The sequence below is a fragment of the Aotus nancymaae genome, unplaced genomic scaffold (genome assembly GCF_030222135.1).
Source record: "Aotus nancymaae isolate 86718 unplaced genomic scaffold, 86718_ANA_hifiasm-v0.15.2.pri h1tg000036l, whole genome shotgun sequence".
Classification (NCBI taxonomy): Eukaryota; Metazoa; Chordata; class Mammalia; order Primates; family Aotidae; genus Aotus; species Aotus nancymaae.
This window is the reverse complement of record NW_026988450.1, coordinates 58,229,690-58,248,238: the sequence shown is the minus strand read 5'-3', so window position 1 is coordinate 58,248,238 and position 18,549 is coordinate 58,229,690. Positions and strand designations below refer to the sequence as shown.

At 34.9% G+C, this 18,549-nt stretch overlaps 1 protein-coding gene across 1 annotated transcript in view; it reads left to right on the top strand.

Annotated features, from left to right (window-relative positions):
- The window catches only part of NUDCD1 (NudC domain containing 1), a 64,996-nt gene that overhangs the window by 21,783 nt on the left and 24,664 nt on the right, over positions 1-18,549 (top strand). The window contains exons 3-7 of the mRNA XM_012443301.2: positions 438-623; positions 3,705-3,885; positions 7,008-7,190; positions 11,124-11,328; positions 17,125-17,269. Coding sequence (XP_012298724.2) covers positions 438-623; positions 3,705-3,885; positions 7,008-7,190; positions 11,124-11,328; positions 17,125-17,269 — 900 coding nt within the window. The remainder of the gene's footprint in view (positions 1-437; positions 624-3,704; positions 3,886-7,007; positions 7,191-11,123; positions 11,329-17,124; positions 17,270-18,549) is intronic.

Below are 18,549 nucleotides of genomic sequence, written 5' to 3'. Positions count from 1 at the left end.
ATCAGCCAGGGCTGCCGTCTTCTGAAGCCTTGACTAGGGCTAAAGGATACATTTTTGAAATGATTAACTCATGGAATGTTGATTATTGGCAAGAGCTGTCATTTCCTCCGCATGTGGTTCTGTCCATGGGGCTACCTTAAGCATATTCACAGCGTGGTAGCTAGCCTCCCTCAGAATGTGCGATCCAAGAGAGAGAGTGGGGTAGAAGATATAAAGTCTTTTATGGCCTAGTTCTAGAAGTCACATACCATCAGTCACATCTACTATATATTTTTGTTAAAAGTAAATCAGTAGGACAGCTTACACTCAAAGGAAGAGGAATTAGACTCCAACTCTTAAAGAGCAGAGAAACCACCACACTACAGGTATTTATTTTGTGTGTGTGGGGATCAATGAAGAGGAAGAGATTCATATATAATGTTTGGTCTTCTTTTTAGGACACTGCCTTAGGAAAACCACGAGAGGTGTTTCGACTTCCTACAGATTTGACAGCATGTGACAATCGCCTCTGTGCATCTATCCATTTCACATCTTCTACCTGGGTTACCTTGTCAGATGGAACTGGAAGATTGTATGTCATTGGAACAGGTGAACGTGGAAATAGTGCTTCTGAAAAATGGGAGGTGAGGATGTGTTTAAGACTTATGCAAAGTTCAGAAAGTACATGTAAATTACACCCTACTTATTTTAAAATGACGCTTTTCAAGGATGGTTTACATATGATCTGTTGTTTGTTTTGTATATGATGTTTTGGATCTCATTTTAACTAAATTATAAAATGTGTATTTTTCACAAACATATACATTAACCATTCCTGTTTTGATCTGGAGTCAGTGCAGTTGTCAAGAATTGCATTCATTTTTCAGCAGATATTTTATATAAGTAGAGCACTTCACTAAGCATTGACATTGCCTCTTCCTTCTTGAAGAAGAGTTGACCAAAAGCTTACATTAGGATGTTTTTCTCCTCTACTCTTATGTTAGATTTCCCGGGATGTTTACATTGGTCAAATTACCAGAATATTCTCTACTTAGAAAAATACATGATATAAATATGTAGTTACATGCCAATCTCCAAGACAACATTTTTACTTTAATTTAAAAAAATAGATATGAATCTGATGGATAGGTTAGGTTTTAATAGTAATAAATAAGGAATTACTTTCTTTAGAACTACAGTTTTTGAAAATAGAAGAAAATGATGCCAAGTAGATAACAAAAGATTTACTACTTCAGCTCCTTTGAATTACACTAAGAAGTGTATTGTAATATTGCTACTGTCTGAACCTAAGCAGGTAGCCTTTAGTTCTAGATAAATAAAGAGATGTGAGCTCAATATATTTACATCTTATAAAATAATTTCATCTGACCAACAGATGCCTGCAAAGACCAGGCTTTAATTACTTGAAAAATACCAGGGAGGTCTTAGAACCAAATGGTTTACCTCTCTTACTAAGTTTCCCTAAATGTTATACTACCAAATTATAGTATCTTACTATATTTACTAAATATAGTAAATAGTGTCTTACGAAATTTACCTATCTTAATAAGTTTCCATAAATGTTATACTACCAAAATACACACACAGTAAATAACCAGAAGAGCAGTAGCCTATTTTCAAGAGCCTGTTGCATTCACAGGTTCAAATATTCATTGGATACTGTGACAATTTCTCTTCTGGTCTCCAGTAACAACTTTTATTTTTCTGAAAAACAGAAGTAATGCGGTATGTAGCTCAGCTACCTTAAACAGTTGGAAGGTATTTTGAGAATGATGGGCAGGAGACATAGGAGTGGGAATTTATCTGGTATTGAGCTGTATGGATTCTGTAGATTTTGAACAGGACATACCTACTTGGCTCACTTTCATCTTAAAAATAATACCACACATTCCACTGGAAGGAGATTCATATGGGTTTATATTTTTTGGTTTTGTTTTGTGTATCCCCTTGGCACGTATTAGGCCTTCAATATCTTTTTAATCAATTAGAAACTTAAATCTACCTTGTGCCTTCTTTAGTGTTCTAAGTAAATAAGCATCCTTCAGAGATGTTTTCAGTTAATAATAGTTTTGACTAGGTACTTGTGAGAGAGGGAGGAGACATGGGCATTAATTTAGGTGGGAGAGATACTGTGGAATATTGGTCGCTTTACGAAACAATTCAGGAGGGTTTTAGGACTTTAGGGGAATTACTGTAATTTAGCTAAGAAGCTAAAAGTGTAAGTTATTACAGAGCATGGTAGGGGGAAAGGAGGCCAAGGGTGGTGGTGGTGATTACTGAAGTTTAAAAAGAGAAATTACAGGAGACAGCCTGCTTTCCAAATGTGTTGCCTCTAATACCATGGAAGTGCTATGTATCTACTGTATCACAATTTAGATGCTGGGCTAGTTCAGAAAACTAGAAACTTTAGCCTAACAGTTTTTAGAAGTATGCAGTCTACTCCTTTGGTTTCTTTCCAGTTCCTTTCGCTCATACTAGAAGGAAAGAAAGAAACAATAAACTAGCTACTTGTACATGCCAAAACTTGGCATTTTCTGTTCCTCCTTTTTTTGTTTCCACTGTTCTCCAAACAAAAGCAAAACCCAGTAAACCAGTAAAAACCTGTCTTCATCTATCATCTCTGTTTTGCGTATTTAAGGAATTTTTTTTCAATTTTTGCTTTTTCTGTTTATGGAAATCTTTAGAATGGATTCTAAAGGCCTCCTACTTGAATGATTTTGGCAGATGTTCAAATACATAGGAAAGTTGATGAAATTAAAGCACACTTTTCTTTATAAGATTTCCAAGTAGGAGCAGATATGTGGAGATTTCAGGTATCGGGGGTTGGTTTGTTTGTTTGTTTGTTTTTTAAAGAGCTACCTTTTTTTCAGTTAGGCTTTTTGTCACCTATCCATATTTTATTTGGAAATCTTGTTTAGGAAGCAGCCTTAAAACGTTCTCTATTTTGTATTTACTCTTAAAAATTTAACAGTTGTTGAGATCTTGTTTGTGGCATAAGAAAGAATTTGATAAGATTTTGTGTGTTTTTGTATGATGCTTTTTTGCTTTTGAAAAAACACTTTAGGATTATATTTTAAATAGAGTTTGTTAACTTATTCTTAAATGCTAATAGGTTTCTTTTGTTTTTGAGAAAATAAATGTTTTGGTGCTTTATTCTTCAATATTGTTGACTCTTACCTTTGTAAACTTCCAGAGAATAAACAAACAAACAAAACAGAGTAGGAAAAAGGCATACACACATGCACACTCATATACAATATCCAGAAACTGAGAGGAAGCAAGTAGAAATAAATCATGTAAGAGACAGGAGAACAGATTGGAGGAATGAACACTGACCTGCCCTTGCCTCCTCTTTTTGTGTAGTACCCTTTTTTCACTTGATAATTTCTTTCTTATGGGAGATTACATTTAGTTCGCTTTCTCCTTTAGATGCTGTTTGGATGCCCTGTTTTCTGTGTTTTTAGCCAAGACTGCTGATCAGTTTTTTTGTTGTTGTTGTACAAATAAATATTTTCTTTAAAGTTCTGTCCTCAAGGAATATTATCTTTCAGTCTTTATGTAAAGGCCTTTTTTTTTTTTAATTTCTTGTAATAAATAGTCTCCAAAATAATTGTTGCATTGCCAGAATCCTGTGTATTCCCTCTATGCTATCTGTGTTCATGTAATTATGTACACTTTGGTATGTGTGTCATTTTGTTTTATAGATTATGTTTAATGAAGAACTTGGGAATCCTTTTATCATAATTCACAGTATCTCATTGCTAAATGCTGAAGAACATTCTATAGCTACCCTACTTCTTCGAATAGAGAAAGAGGAATTGGATATGAAAGGAAGTGGTTTCTATGTTTCTCTGGAGTGGGTCACTATTAGTAACAAAAATAAAGGTAAAACAAAATTCTGAAACTCTCTCTATTGGTTGCCATTATTTAGTAGATGTTGAAACGCAAAGCTGTCCCTATAAATGCTGTTTGCTTTTTCTTAGGCATTGTGTTACAATTCTGGCACCTGCCACCACTGGTGGAATGAATATGTATAGATCGTTTTTCTTCAGGTATAGTTAAAAAAAAAATTGCAGTGTGCTTCCACAACCAATTATGCCTTTTGTATTAAAAAAGACATTATTATATAAGTTTTGAATAATTTAACAGACATATTTTTAATGTGTTCAAAAATACATGCATTTATATGTATAATACACAAAAATTTATACCTAAAACTAAATGTAAATTAATAAATTATAGTATTATTTAAATGTAAATAAATATAAACACCTACTTGGAAATTAATATCTTTATTTTATTAAATTACAAGTATGATTTCTTTTAAATCTAATTGAACTTCATTATTTGTTTCTACATTTAGGAAAACTGTTACTTTTTCTCACCTGAAATATTCCCATGTTTAGAAAAGTCCTGAACCTTGGTCTGTTTGAAGCTGTCTGTCAAGCTTCTAACTTGACATTAAAAATTACAGTCTTGGCCGGGCACAGTGGCTTACGCCTGTAATCCCAACACTTTGGGAGGCTGAGGCAGGTGGATCACGAGGTCAGGAGTTCAAGACCAGCCTGGCCAAGGTAGCAAAACCCCGTCTCTACTAAAAATACAAAAATTAGCTGGGTGTGGTGGCAGGTGCCTGTAGTCCCAGCTGCCAGGAGGCTGAGGCAGAGAACTGCTTAACCCTGGGAGGTGGAGGTTGCAGTGAGCCTGGGATCATGCCACTACACTCCAGCCTGGGTGACAGAGCAAGACTCCGTCTCAAAAAAAAAAAAAGAAATTACGATCTCGTGAATTAATTAGGATTTCTGTAGTGTTAAGAAATCTCTTTGCCTTTGCTTAGTTCCTACTGACTCATCGAGTGTTTTCTTTTTAATTGTAGTTGAGTACTGAGAATGCTTGTTTCTATAATGACTCTATGCTCTATTTCTCAGTAGTTTTTATTAAGCTGACTCATTTATGAATAAGTTAATGTAAGTTCACTTATCATTCTTCTCTATAGAAATTTCTTCACCATAGCTGCTAGTTTGCAATTCAATAAAGACTATTAGTATTTGTTTCCTAAGAGAGTTCTCCCTTTTATTCTAAAGCAAACATCTATCTATCTATCTGTCTATTTATCTGTCTGTCTATCATCTATCTAATAGATATCTCAGAATTGTTTATAAAGAAACTGAATAAGTTTCCTAGATTTGTTCTTTGAAGTATTCAGTATAATTTATTAGTTCTTTTTGGTGTTGTAGTTTCATCTCTGGAGGAACACAGTAACTTTAAACTTTAGATTAGATATTAGAAAACTTTTTTGAAGTCCCAATTGGTAACCATAAGATCTGTGTCACAACTATCCAACTATGCTGATACAGTGCAAAAGCAGCCATAGACAATATATGAATGAATGAGTATGGTTGTGTTCCAGTCATACTTTACCTGTGGACATTGAAATTGAAATTTGAATTTTATGTATTTTATACATTTTTGACATATATTTAAATATTACTCTAAAATAACATTTTAGAGGTCAAAGCAGGAGGATCACTTAAGCCCAGGAGTTTGAGACCAGTCTGGACAACATAGTGAGCCCCTGTCTTTACAAAAAAATTACAAAAAAATTAGCTGGGCATGGTGGGATGCACCTATAATCCCAGCTACTCAGGAGGCTGAGGTGGGAGGATTACTTGAGCCTGGGAGTTTGAGGCTGCAGTAAGCTGTGATCGTGTCACTGCATTCTAGCTCGGGCAACAGAGCAAGACCCTGTCTCAAACAAAAAAAAAGAAAAAGAAAGAAAATTTGCATTTAATTTTAACCTAGCATTTCTTACAAGTATTTAACCATGGAATCCAGTGTTTGAGACCTTCCTTTTCTTTTCTGTCCCATGCATGTTGGGAAAGGCCACCCTATAAATAATGTAATGTCTATGTTTGAATCTTTAAAGCCAAGTAGGACTCTTGCCTCTGCAGGTATCTGTAGAGGAAGTATAGGAGTTTTGTTCATTTATTAAATTACAAGCCTGTTCTGAATGTGTGAATTGAATGTGTGAATGTAGTTGGGGATTTTGAGTGAAAACAATGACATTTTAGAACAGATGATACTACTATGTATAACTCATAATACTATGACATTGAGTTGTGATTTTTGACTACTCAGTATGAAGCCTACAAGTACAACCCACTTTTAATAGAGTAACTGTTACGTAAAGGTATGGGTCAGCTAAAATGTTTGAGTACATTTTAAAGCAAAAAAATTACTGTCTTTATAGGAAAATATAATTTGTCAGAAACTTTTGGAATACAGTTAATTGTTTATATCTTAAAGTTAAAAGTGGCACTAATTTATGTTTAATTATAAGCATATAGATAAATGAGTTCATAAAAAAAATCATTTCTGCTGTAAATGTATTTCAGTGTTAAAATGCCGCTTATCAGGAGTTAGAGCAGGCAGAAAAATAGTCCACACTGCATGTTTCCCCTTGTCTTCAATTTGTGACCCTTTTCAGAAGATGCTAATCATGTACCTGATGAAGAGACAGACAGGATCTAGTCAAGGAGATGTTGGTCATATAGAAGCTATTATTCCAAGTAAGCCAGTTCTGTTGGAGTTCTAGGGCATTGCTGTCTAATAGAAATTTCTCCAAGATGGACGTTTTATATGTGTACCATTCATTGCAGTAGCCACTAGCCATGTGTGACTATTGAGCAATTAAAATGTGGCTAGTGTGACTGAGGAATTTATTTTTAAATTTTACTTAATTTTAGGTTGCCACTTGTGGCAAGTGACTACCACATTGGACAGGACAATCGGGAACAAATTTCAACAGACCTAGTATTTTAAAATAGGGACTTAGTTACAGAAAATTAGGTTGTAAATTGTTTATCCTTATGAAAAGACTCATAATAGTGTACCTTTTAATAATACATTAAAAGTATTTAATTATAATTAAAATCAATATTTCAATATCAGAATATTTTGATGATAGTTTTTATTTGTAATGTTTTTAAAAATACTATTTTTTACAGATAATAAAAAATATGAAATTATTAAGCATGATATTCTCCATGGAAAGTCAGTGCCACATTATGCTGCTATTGAGCCCGATGGAAATGGTCTAATGATTGTCTCCTACAAGTCTTTCACATTTGTTCAGGTTGGTCAAGATCTTGAAGAAAATATGGATGAAGACATGTCACAGAAAATCAAAGGTAATTTTTAATCTTAACAGAGCTTGTTTGTATTTGTGTAAACATATATTTATGTCTTTTGTTTTCCCAAATAGGTTAATAGTTCTACAAAGGCAAGATAGATGCATAATTTTTTCTTTATTTTCTCATATATTTTCCAGAAGTCTTGTAAGATATGCTACCTTAAGAGTATGAACTGCTTTAATTTGATCATTTTGTCATTACCAAAAAAAGTTTTTTAAAAAAATCATTATTAGCTTCCTTGATTAGATGCTTAATAGTTATCAAATAAATAATATCTATTTGCTATTAGTATTGATGGTATTAGTAGAATAGTATTGAAGATATTAATTTTTTAAAATAAGTTAATGTACACGTTCTTACCTTTTATACTAAACTAAAAGGAAGTTCCTTAAGGGCAGAATCACTTAATTTTATCAGTGACTTCTATTTTTATTCCACTGTGATTTCTTAGAGTATAGTTGGTATGATTTTGATTTTTTTACAATTTATTGTGACTTGCCTTATAGCTGAGCATGTGATTGATCTTGGATCGATTCTGTGTGCAGATGTGTAGGATATATATTCTGTGGTTGATGGGTGGAGTATTCTATAGATGTCTGTTAGATCAAGTGTCAAATTTAAGTCCAGAATTTTTTCTTTAGTTTTCTGTCTTGATGATCTGTGTGATGCTGTGAATGGTATGTTGAAGTTTCCCACTATTGTCTTGTGGCTAAGTCTTTTCATAGGTCTAGAAGTACTTGTTTTATGAATCTGGGTGTTCCACTGTTGAGCACATATATATTTGTGATACTTCAGTCTTCTCATTGAATTGAACCCTTTATTATTATGTAATGTCTTTTGTCCTTTTTTACCATTGTTGGTTTAAAGTCTGTTTTACCTGATGTAAGAATTGCGACCCCTGCCCTTTTTTGTTTTCCATTTGCATGGTCGATTTTTCTCCAGCCCTTTACTTTTGGAGCCTGTGGGTGTTGTTATGTGTGAGATGGGTCTCTTGAAGAATGCAGTTGGGTGTTTGTTTTTAATCCAACTTGCCACTCTGTGCCTTTTAAGTGGGATATTTTAATCATTTACATTTAAGGTTAATATTGTTATGTGAAATTTTGATTCTATCATGAAGTTGTTACTGGTTGCTTTGTAGTTTCTATTGTGTAGTTGCTTTACAGGGACTGTGGGCTCTGTACTTGCGTTTTTGTGATAACAGATATTGTTCTTTTGTTTCCCTGTTTAGAACTTCCCTAACAATCTCTTGTTAAGGCTAGTGTAGTGGTAACTAATTCTCTTAGTGCTTGCTTGCCTGGAAAAGATTTTGTTTCTCTTTCACTTACAAAGCTTAGTTTGGTGGGATATGAAATTCTTGGTTGAAATTTCTTTAAAAATTCTGCAAATAGGCCCTCAATCTCTCCTGGCTTGTGAGATTTCTGCTGAGAAGTCTTCTGTTAGCCTATTGGAGTCCCCTTTGTATATAATATCTTTTCTCTAGGTGCCTTTAAGTGTTGTTTTTTGTTCGTTTGTTTGTTTGAGACTGGTCTTGCTCTATCGCCAGGCTGGAGTGCAGTGGTGTAATCTTGGCTCACTTCAACCTTTGCCTTCCAGGTTCAAGCGATTCTCATGCCTTAGCCTCCCAAGTAGCTGGGACTACAGGCGCATGCTACCACACCCAGCTATTTTTTCTATTTTTAGTAGAGACGGGGTTTCACCATGTTGGCCAGGATGGTCTTAATCTCCTGACCTCGTGATCTGCCCACCTCAGCCTCTCAAAGTGCTGGGATTACAGGCGTGAGCCATCACAACCTGGCCAGGTTTTTACTTTCAGTGTTTACCTTGGACAGTCTAGTGCTATATGCCTGGGTGATCTTCGTTTTGTATGGTGTTTCTCAGGTGTTCTCTGGATTTCTTGTACCTGGGTGTCTACCTCTCTTGCAGAATTAGGGAAATTTTCTGAATTATTCCCTCAAATATGTTTTTCTATTTGTTTAGTGTTTCTTCTCAGGAACACCAGTAGTTCATAGGTTTGGTTACTTTACATGATCTCATATTTCTCAAAGGCTTTGTTCATTTAAAAAAAAATTTGTTCTTTATTTTTTGTCTAGCTTGTCTAATTTGAAAGACTGGTCTTCAAGTTCTGAAATTCTTTCTTCTGCTTGTTCCAGTCTGTTGATAAAACTTTCAATTGTATTTTGAAATTCCCTAAGTGAGGTTTTTTAAATTCTGGAAGCTCTTATTGATTTATTTTAAAGATGTTTATCTATCTCTTCCTTGATTTCTTAGATTGCTTTAGAAGTTTCTTTATGTTGATTTTCAACCTTGTGTCAGATCTTGTTGAGCTTCCTTGCAATCCATGCCTTGAATTCTTTATCTCCTATTTCTGGGTTTCCATTTTGGTTAAGGACCATTTCTAGAGAGCTAGTGATATTTTTTGTTGTGTCACTACATTCAGATTTTTTTGTGGTGCCAGAATTCCTGCACTGGTTTCTTATCTAGAGATGCTGCCACTTCTAATTTTTGTAATATTTTTCTGCAGGTAGGACTTTTTTCTTTTTCTTTCTTTCCTTATAATATTGTTGTTTTTATTTCTTTCTCTTTCCCTCTCTAGGGAGCGTGACTGCTGAGTAGGGTCTTTGGGCTTTGCTTTTCATAGCCCTATGCACTTCTGTTGGCAGGTTATATATTGGCTGTGCATTTTAACCTACAAGCCAGTAGATGGTGCTTATTAGTAAGAGCCAATTGCAGCCAGTGCAGCTGGGTATATATTTAATCCTTGTTTACTGGGAGAAGCTCTTTGTTGCCTTAGGCAATGGGCTGATTATTGGAGTGCACAGTTGTCTGAGCTCCCTGCTCAGCCCTGGGGAGCGTGGACCAAGATGGGCAGGACCATACTGGGCAGATCTGCTTACATATCCCCCAAGGGCAGGTGCAAGCACCAGCACCGAGGGAGAATCCACTTGGCAGCCACTGAATGCCCACAGGTGTGCCTAGGTGTGGAGCTGGGAAGCCCCCCCCACCGCCACCAGTCCCAAGTTCTTTGGACAGGGTTTAGGAAATGGCATGAACTCCTAATCTAGGAGAGTGGGTACCCCAAGTGCCTGGAGCTCTGCCTGGGCATGGAGCAGAGAGGGCCCTCTGTATGAAAATCTCTTCACAGGAGATGTAGGTTAACTTAGGCTGTTGAACCAGGCAAACAGTTGCTTTGAATGCCTGAAAGTCTGCCTGGGTGTGAAGCAGAGAGGGCCCCCCCAACACCAGATCTATGCATAGGAAAGGTGGTGCAGTTAAGGCTGCCAATCTGGGCAAAGAGGTGTATTGAATGTCTGGAGGTCCGCTTAGGTGTGGAGTAGAGGGGACCCTGTTGCACTGTGATGTATGCATAGGAAGGGTTAGACTAGTATGGCCTTTATACTAAAAGTACATGTGATTTTGCACATCTTTCCATTCCCTTATCTGGCAGAAGATATCCACTGAGATATTATTATATAACAACTTTGCTAACTTTTCTGGGTAACATACTTTATGTTCTTTTGAAGTAGGGATTCACTCTGTGTGTGTGTGTGTGTGTGTGTGTGTGTGTGTGTGTGTGTGCGTGTGTTTAAGGGAAAGAAGGAGTGGAAGAGGGTAAGGGAAAGAAGGAGTGGAAGAGGGATTAAGGGAGGGAGAGAGGGAAGAAATGAGGATAAAGGATTACTATCATTAGTATTTTATGAGTGCTTTATCTCCTCAAGCATTAGGTAAATCTGGAAGGAGAAAATATCATGTTAATTGCTACAAATCTTTGAGCAAAAATTCCTCAAAGAGATCTGTATATATTTGTTTATAATTATGTTTTGTGAGATGATCACTAGTAAATATGCTAAAAGTTTTTTAGTTAGGTTTTTTTTTTATGTTTTTGTTCTCTCTAATTTTTTATTACATGATGAATTTTTCTTTTCTTAATAGAACCTCTGTATTACTGGCAACAAACTGAAGATGATTTGACAGTAATGATACGGCTTCCAGAAGACAGTACTAAGGAAGACATTCAAGTACAGTTTTGGCCTGATCACATCAACATTGTATGGAAGGATCACCAGTTTTTAGAAGGAAAACTCTATTCATCTGTTGATCATGAAAGTAGTACATGGATAATTAAAGAGAATAATAGGTATTATTATAGTTTTATTTTAATGTTCTATTATGTGTTTTCCTTTTCATTTTACTCTTTCCACAGTTGTTGCATCAGAGATTAATACAGTAGTTCTGTCTGTATTGCTGGTTACTTTTCTTAAGATATATTAAAAATAGAATAATTGTGTCAAAAAACATGTTTCTAGTTGAAATTAAAGGTAGTAGCTTAGTTATTACTTGCAGAATATGGTAGTACTTTTTGTTACCAGCTCTGGATACAATAATAATAATAGGTGAAAATGGGTATGTTAAATTGAACTTTTCAAACTCTTTAATAGAAATAATTTTTCATTCTTTAATTTTCTGGCTTGATAACATATTTCCATTCTTTAAAATTTAAAATATACAAAAGGATATAGAGTGAGAAGTCTGCTACCAACACAAACCTATGTGTCACCCATCCTCCCACTCCTCACAATCGGTGTTGTTAGTATACTTTCAACGATATTTTATATATATTCAAGCATTGCACATACTTTTTCCTTTTCTTTAAGGGAAACAAACTACCTTTGGTGGCTAGCTGCCGTGGCTCACACCTGTAATCCCAACACTTTGGAATGCTGAGGTTGGAGGATTACTTGAGGTCAGAAGTTTGTGACCAGCCTAGGCAAAAAGAGAAAACCTTGTCTCTAACAACAACAAAAAAGTTTTTAACACATACTTTCACAGTTATACAGCTCACTTTTATTCACTTGCAATGTTAAATCTTAGGGATCTTTACATAATTAATATATAAAAATTATTAAATTCTCTTTTATGACATCTTAGTATTTTACTTTATCAACTGCACCATTATTTTAGACAATTGCTCCTCTATTTTGTTACATTTAGGTTATTTTCAGTAACTTATTTGTATGTACATATTATTTTATATGTGTAGAAATATATATGAAGGATAAATTTCTACAAGTGGAATAATTAATATTTCTTTGTAAATTGTGGTAATCTTTTTTATATAAATTCTCCATTTACATTTCTTTTGTGAATTGTGTGTTCAGGGCACGAAGCCATAAAAGAAATACATAAGTGGACAGTTGCACTGGCTCACGCCTGTAATCTCAGTGCTTTGGGAGGCCTAGGCGGGCAGATTGCCTGAGGTCAGGATGTTGAGACCAGCCTGACCAACATGGTGAAACCCCGTTTGTACTAAAAATACAAAAATTAGCCAGGTGTGGTGGCAGTGCCTGTAATCTCAGCTACTTGGGAGGCTGAGAGGAGAATCACTTGAACCCAAGAGGCAGAGGTTGCAGTGAGCGGAGACCAGGCCATTGCACTCCAGCCTGGGCAACAAGAGCCAAACTTCGTCTCAAAAAAAAAAAAAGAAAAAAGAAATACATAAATTAGATTTCATCAAAACAAATATTTTCTCCATATCAAAATAAAAATTTTTGTTCTTTTAAAGATACCATTAGGAAAACAAAAAGGTAAGCCATGGGCTGGGAAAAAATATTCACAGTACTCATCTTAAACAAAGGACTTGCATTAGTATATAAGGAAGGCTTACAAATTTATAACAAAAAGAATGCAATTTTTTTAAATGGTCAAATGATTTGAATAGATGTGTCCCAATAGAAGATATATGAACGGCTAGTGAGTACATCAAAAGGTAATTATCATTAGACATTAAGGAAATTAAAACTAGAGTGAGACACCGATACATGACTAAAACTACGAAGACTGACAGTATCAAACGTTGTCAAAGATGTGGGGCACCAGCAACTCATTCATATCTGTTACGAGTGTAAATAATACAATCACTTTGGAAGACTGTTTAGCAGTTTCTTATCAAGTTAAACACATACCTATTTTTAATCCAACAATTCCACTCCTTGATGTTTAACCAAAAGAAATGAATATAAATAAATTTTTTTTTTCTGAGACAGGGTCTCACTCCATCTCACAGGTTGAAGTGCAGTGGTGCAGTGCTAATTTTTGTATTTTTTGTAGAGATGGGGTTTTGCCATGTTGCTCAGACTGGTCTCAAACTTCTGACCTCAAGCGATTAGCCTGCCTGGGTCCCCCAAAGTGCTAGGGTTATAGGCGTAAGCCACCATGCCCAGGTGAAAATTTATTTTAAGAAACAAAGCCAAAACAAATTTGCAAATATATATTTATAGCAGATATAAAAGCCAGAAACTAGAAACATCTCTAGTGTTACTGAAAAGGTGAATGGATAAGTACATGTGGTATATTCATATAATGGAAGCTACTCTGTAATAAAGTGCTAGCAATTAAAAAAAAAAAACAATATGAATGAATTAAAAACATGTGGAGTGAAAGAAGCCAAAGACAAAAAAGCTTACTGTATGATTCCACATACGGAGTTCTAGAACTGGCAAAACTAATCTATGGTGATACAGATGAGATCACTTGTTACCTCTAGGGCATAGGGAGATCAACTCGAAAAAAGTCAAGAGAACATCCTGTATGGTGGAAATAATTCAGTCTTCACTGGGTTACAAAGAGATATGCGTTGGTCAAACTCACTAAATTCTACACTTAAAATCTGTGAATTTTATTTATGAATTATACCTCAATTAAAGGAGCAAAACTGTATTTAAAAATATATATATATAAAGTTAAGTGTCTCATAAAACTAATCTTATGCCCCCACTACCTCACCATTTTGCAAATCTATTATTCCAGACAGTTTACTCCCCAATTATTTGGATTAATAAAATTATTTTAAATCAGGTCTTAGTAATTATTGAATTCAGTGATGGATTAATGAATAGAGTTAGGCAGTCAATTTTTTAAATGGTCAAATTTGGTCAGAAATGAGAAATAGTTGATTTAGAATATGACCTAAATCTTCTGAATTAAGTTGATGTTGCATAAAGGATAACTTACATGTTTTTACACAAAGCATAGTTATTAATTAGTGGTATATGATCCATGTGAGTCTGATACGAGTCTAAATCATGAGCATCTAAGAAAAATGTATCTAGCTCATAGAAAGTTTGAAGTTGTAAAAACAGGTAGCTTATATTTCAATAATGAAGACATTTGGTGATTTCATTATACTTTTTAATATATAAAAAACAATTGCTTGAAAGATTCTTTTGAAAGTATTTTGTATCGGCCGGGCGCGGTGGCTCACGCCTGTAATCCCAGCACTTTGGGAGGCCGAGGCGGATGGATCACGAGGTCAAGCGATCGAGACCATCCCGGTCAACATGGTGAAACCCAGTCTCTACTAAAAATACAAAAAATTAGCTGGGCATGGTGGCACGTGCCTGTAATCCCAGCTACTCAGGAGGCTGAGGCAGGAGAATTGCCAGAACCCAGGAGGCGGAGGTTGCGGTGAGCCGAGATCGCGCCATTGCACTCCAGCCTGGGTAACAAGAGTGAAACTCCGTCTCAAAAAAAAAAAAAAAAAAAGTATTTTGTATCTCCACATACTCTATTTAATTATATTTATGTGTATGTGAGTCACATTTACAAATTGGCAAACTAACTACAACATATTGCTAAATGTAAGTCATTAAAAAGTAACCCAGCAAAGGTCCAGGGGAATAGCTTGACTTCATGTAAGTAATTTCAGCATTCAATGTGGGAACATAGAATAGTATTATTTTTCCATTAAATTTGAGGTGTTTATTATTTTGTGTTATGAAAGATAATTACAATGTGGTGTAGGTGGTATCCTTGGTTTAAAAACACACAATTTTCTGTACTTGATTAAATTATTTATATTACATTTTCAAAAGTTAGTATTCTCGCACTTAGTGAGAGAAAGATTTGTTAATTTATCTGTAGTTTATTATGTTTGCCATTGTGTGTGTTTTTTTTTTTTTTTTTTGCTTGGATGGTAGGATACAATACTAATTTTAAAATGCGTAAATTCAGTCTTACAAGAAGGGTGCACTGATTAGCTCTGCAAATTAATGATGGTTTGGAAAATTGTAACAGATTGTATCAATTATTGTAATCCAAATAATTTCAGTCTTCTTTAGGTAGAAACTAAGAACAGTTCACTGGGTAAATGTTCTTTAATAGTTGTTTACATGTATTTTTTCAGAGAGGCAGAATAGTGCAGTAGCGAAGAACATGGACTTGGAGCCAGACTGCTTAACTAGATTGTGACCTTGGCAAGTTGCTTAACCTCAGTACTTTTTTTTCTTACTTGTAAAGTGGTGATGATAATAATATTCACAGTACTTTATTTGGTTGTTTTGACCAATGAGTTAAAACATGTAAAGTGCTTAAGATAGCACCTGACATATACATAAATATAAGCTATTGTCATTATTATTATCATCATCTTCATCATCATCATTATTATCAGAATTAGCTTTTTCCTTAGAAAATGTAACTAAATCTGGGGTCCAGGCGCAGTGGCTTACACCTGTAATCCCAGCACTTTGGAAGACCAAGGCAGCCGGATCACTTGAGGCCAGGAGTTCAAGACCAGCCTGGCCAACATGGCAAAACCCTGTCTCTACTAAAAATACAAAAATTAGCAAGGCAGGCTGGTGGCACAGCCTGTAATCCCAGCTATTTGGGAGACTGAGGCACAAGATTCACTTGAACCTGGGAGTCAGAGGTTGCAGTGAGAGAGATTGCAGTACTGCACTCCAGCCTGGGCAACAGAGCAAGACTGAGTCTCAAAGAAAGAAAAATGAAAAAAGAAAAAATGTAACTAAATCTAGGCTTTTATTGTGGTAGTAATTTTCAGTGCTAATGATAAGTATCATATTATTATTTTGTATCATCTCTTAAAATAGGCAGTTTCACAAAAATGTTAAATACTGTAATTAATTCATAAGGTAGTGATTATAACAGTCTTGAAAAAGAACAGCTGATAAGTTTGCGTGTCCTATTTAATAATTATAGTATTCTTGCAGTTGTGTTCCAGGGCATGAGCTAATATGGTACATGTGTACAAAAGATGACACGTGGAAAAGGTTGCTTTTCTGTGGAGTAGCTACCACCAGTCCCCTTTTCTTTCTGTTATAACAGTGGATGTTCCCAAAGCATCTTACTTGGGTTTTCCTTCCTATTACATGGGCCAACTTACTACTTCTCCTATGTCTATAGTCTGCCTCAACTCTGTTCTCTTTCCCTTTCCTGCTGCATCAGTCCTTGATCTCAGAGTTCCTAGTGCATTTGGAATCGTTTAATGGCTTAAATGTACAGAATTAGATTTTAAGTAAGTTAATAGAGGACACATTAACATCTTTTTTCTCTGTATTACCAAAGTTAATTTTTTTTCCTTATTTATACTTTTCAAGTCTTTAAAGTCTGTATTTTAAAATTAAGATTTGCATTGATTTAACCTGCTTGATATTTAGGTTAATAATCTATATTATGGCTCTTAGTTTGTGAAAATAAAGTTAATTGTTGGTTCCAGACACAAAGAATTATCCTTTAGTTACAGGCCTTTTCCTCTTTGCTTACATGCCCACACCTACCACCATTCCCCAGATGTCTTATAGATCCATGCTTCTTGCATTTCTATTAAGTTCAGGAACATAGTGCATACCAGTGCTTTCTGGATGGCCTCTCTCTTTCCAGCCAATCCTCTCTTCAAGCCATTTGATTTACCATTTCCAGTGGTACTTTCTTTGTTTATTAAATCTGGACGATTTGCTGTTTGATTATAGGTTTTCCATCACATGCAAAACTTAAATGAACAAGATTTTTGGTAGACCATCCTCTGGGCACTGGAGGGTACTTTCTATAGAAGAGAGAAACAAACAATGGTTGTTACTGATTGTATAATTTGTATAATTGCTTAATGTAACATCACTTTTCTCATTTGAACTTACAGCTTGGAGATTTCCTTGATTAAGAAGAATGAAGGACTGACCTGGCCAGAGCTAGTAGTTGGAGATAAACAAGGGGAACTTATAAGAGATTCAACCCAGTGTGCCGCAATAGCTGAACGTTTGATGCATTTGACCTCTGAAGAATTGGTAAGTAGTTGGAATGGTAGTGTAACTTTCCAAGGGTCCCAATATATGTATTATGAGGATTATGCCATGCTTTTCAAACATTATTTTGCTTTTCCTAATATAAAAGATACAGATTAGGTACCACTGATCTGACTGATGTTTGAATACGGCCTAAGTTCTAATATTTATTTCTTATACTATGTAAATTCATACATGTATGTGTGGTTGTACTATATAGAGGGTTTGTGTGCATCTGAATGTATGTGTATGTATTGTGTTCTCTCTCTCTCTTTTTCTCTCTCTCTCCCCCTCCATGTATTCTTTAGAAGAATCAACTGACCAATGCTGGTAGGTTAAAAATTATAATGTTATAATTTATTTGCTAAGAATCTACTTATCACTGAAATTTTTGAGGTGATCCTAGAATATTGCAAGGATATATGTATCATATATAGTATAGTTATTTTTTATTGATAATGTAATTCATTGTGATGATTACAGTGACAACACAATACTTAATCATGAGGTTGAATATGTTCCCACTCTAATGACTTGTAAGATCATGTTAAGAATGTGAATGAATACAGCAAACAGTACATCAGAATTTTAAATTATATGTTCATTTTCTAACAATGATATCAGCATATAGAAGATGTCTGATTTTTTGCCATCTTGAATTATAGAGATGAGGAAGACCGATAAAGAATTATTTATATCGTTATGTTAATTGTATCCTAAGATAGAAAGATTAGAATATTGAAAGTGAATGTCTCTGTCAAAAGGAAACATGGCTAAATAGAGAAACCAAGTTTCATGTTTGCCGGTAGTATTTGAGAATTTCAGGAATCACTGTAATTCATATGTAGGACTACAAAACTTTGATTTCATAGCCCTGTTTACAACAAGCCATGCAGGCTGCATTGCCTTATGTTCACTCATTCGGCAAGTATTATTGCCTCAGGCTCTGGGGATATAATAACAGTGACAGTAGTGGAGATATCTCATGTTTTGTGATTGTAGATAATTACTGTCAACTACTTTTTAAACTTGATGGTTTAAAATTGAATATAATGTTTATGAGAAAGTTATTTATGCCTAAACACCAGTGTGTTAGTTACATTTTGAAAAGACAAACATACAGTCTTATTTGCAGCTGAAGGCAGTTTTACATTTTTCAAATATTCATACTTGCCTCACTGCATTGGTTAGAACGTCTGCTCCACAGCTATATAGTACTCTTGAATGGTAAAAGCAGACATTCTTCCCTTATTGTGATCTTAGGGAAAATAATTGACTATTTT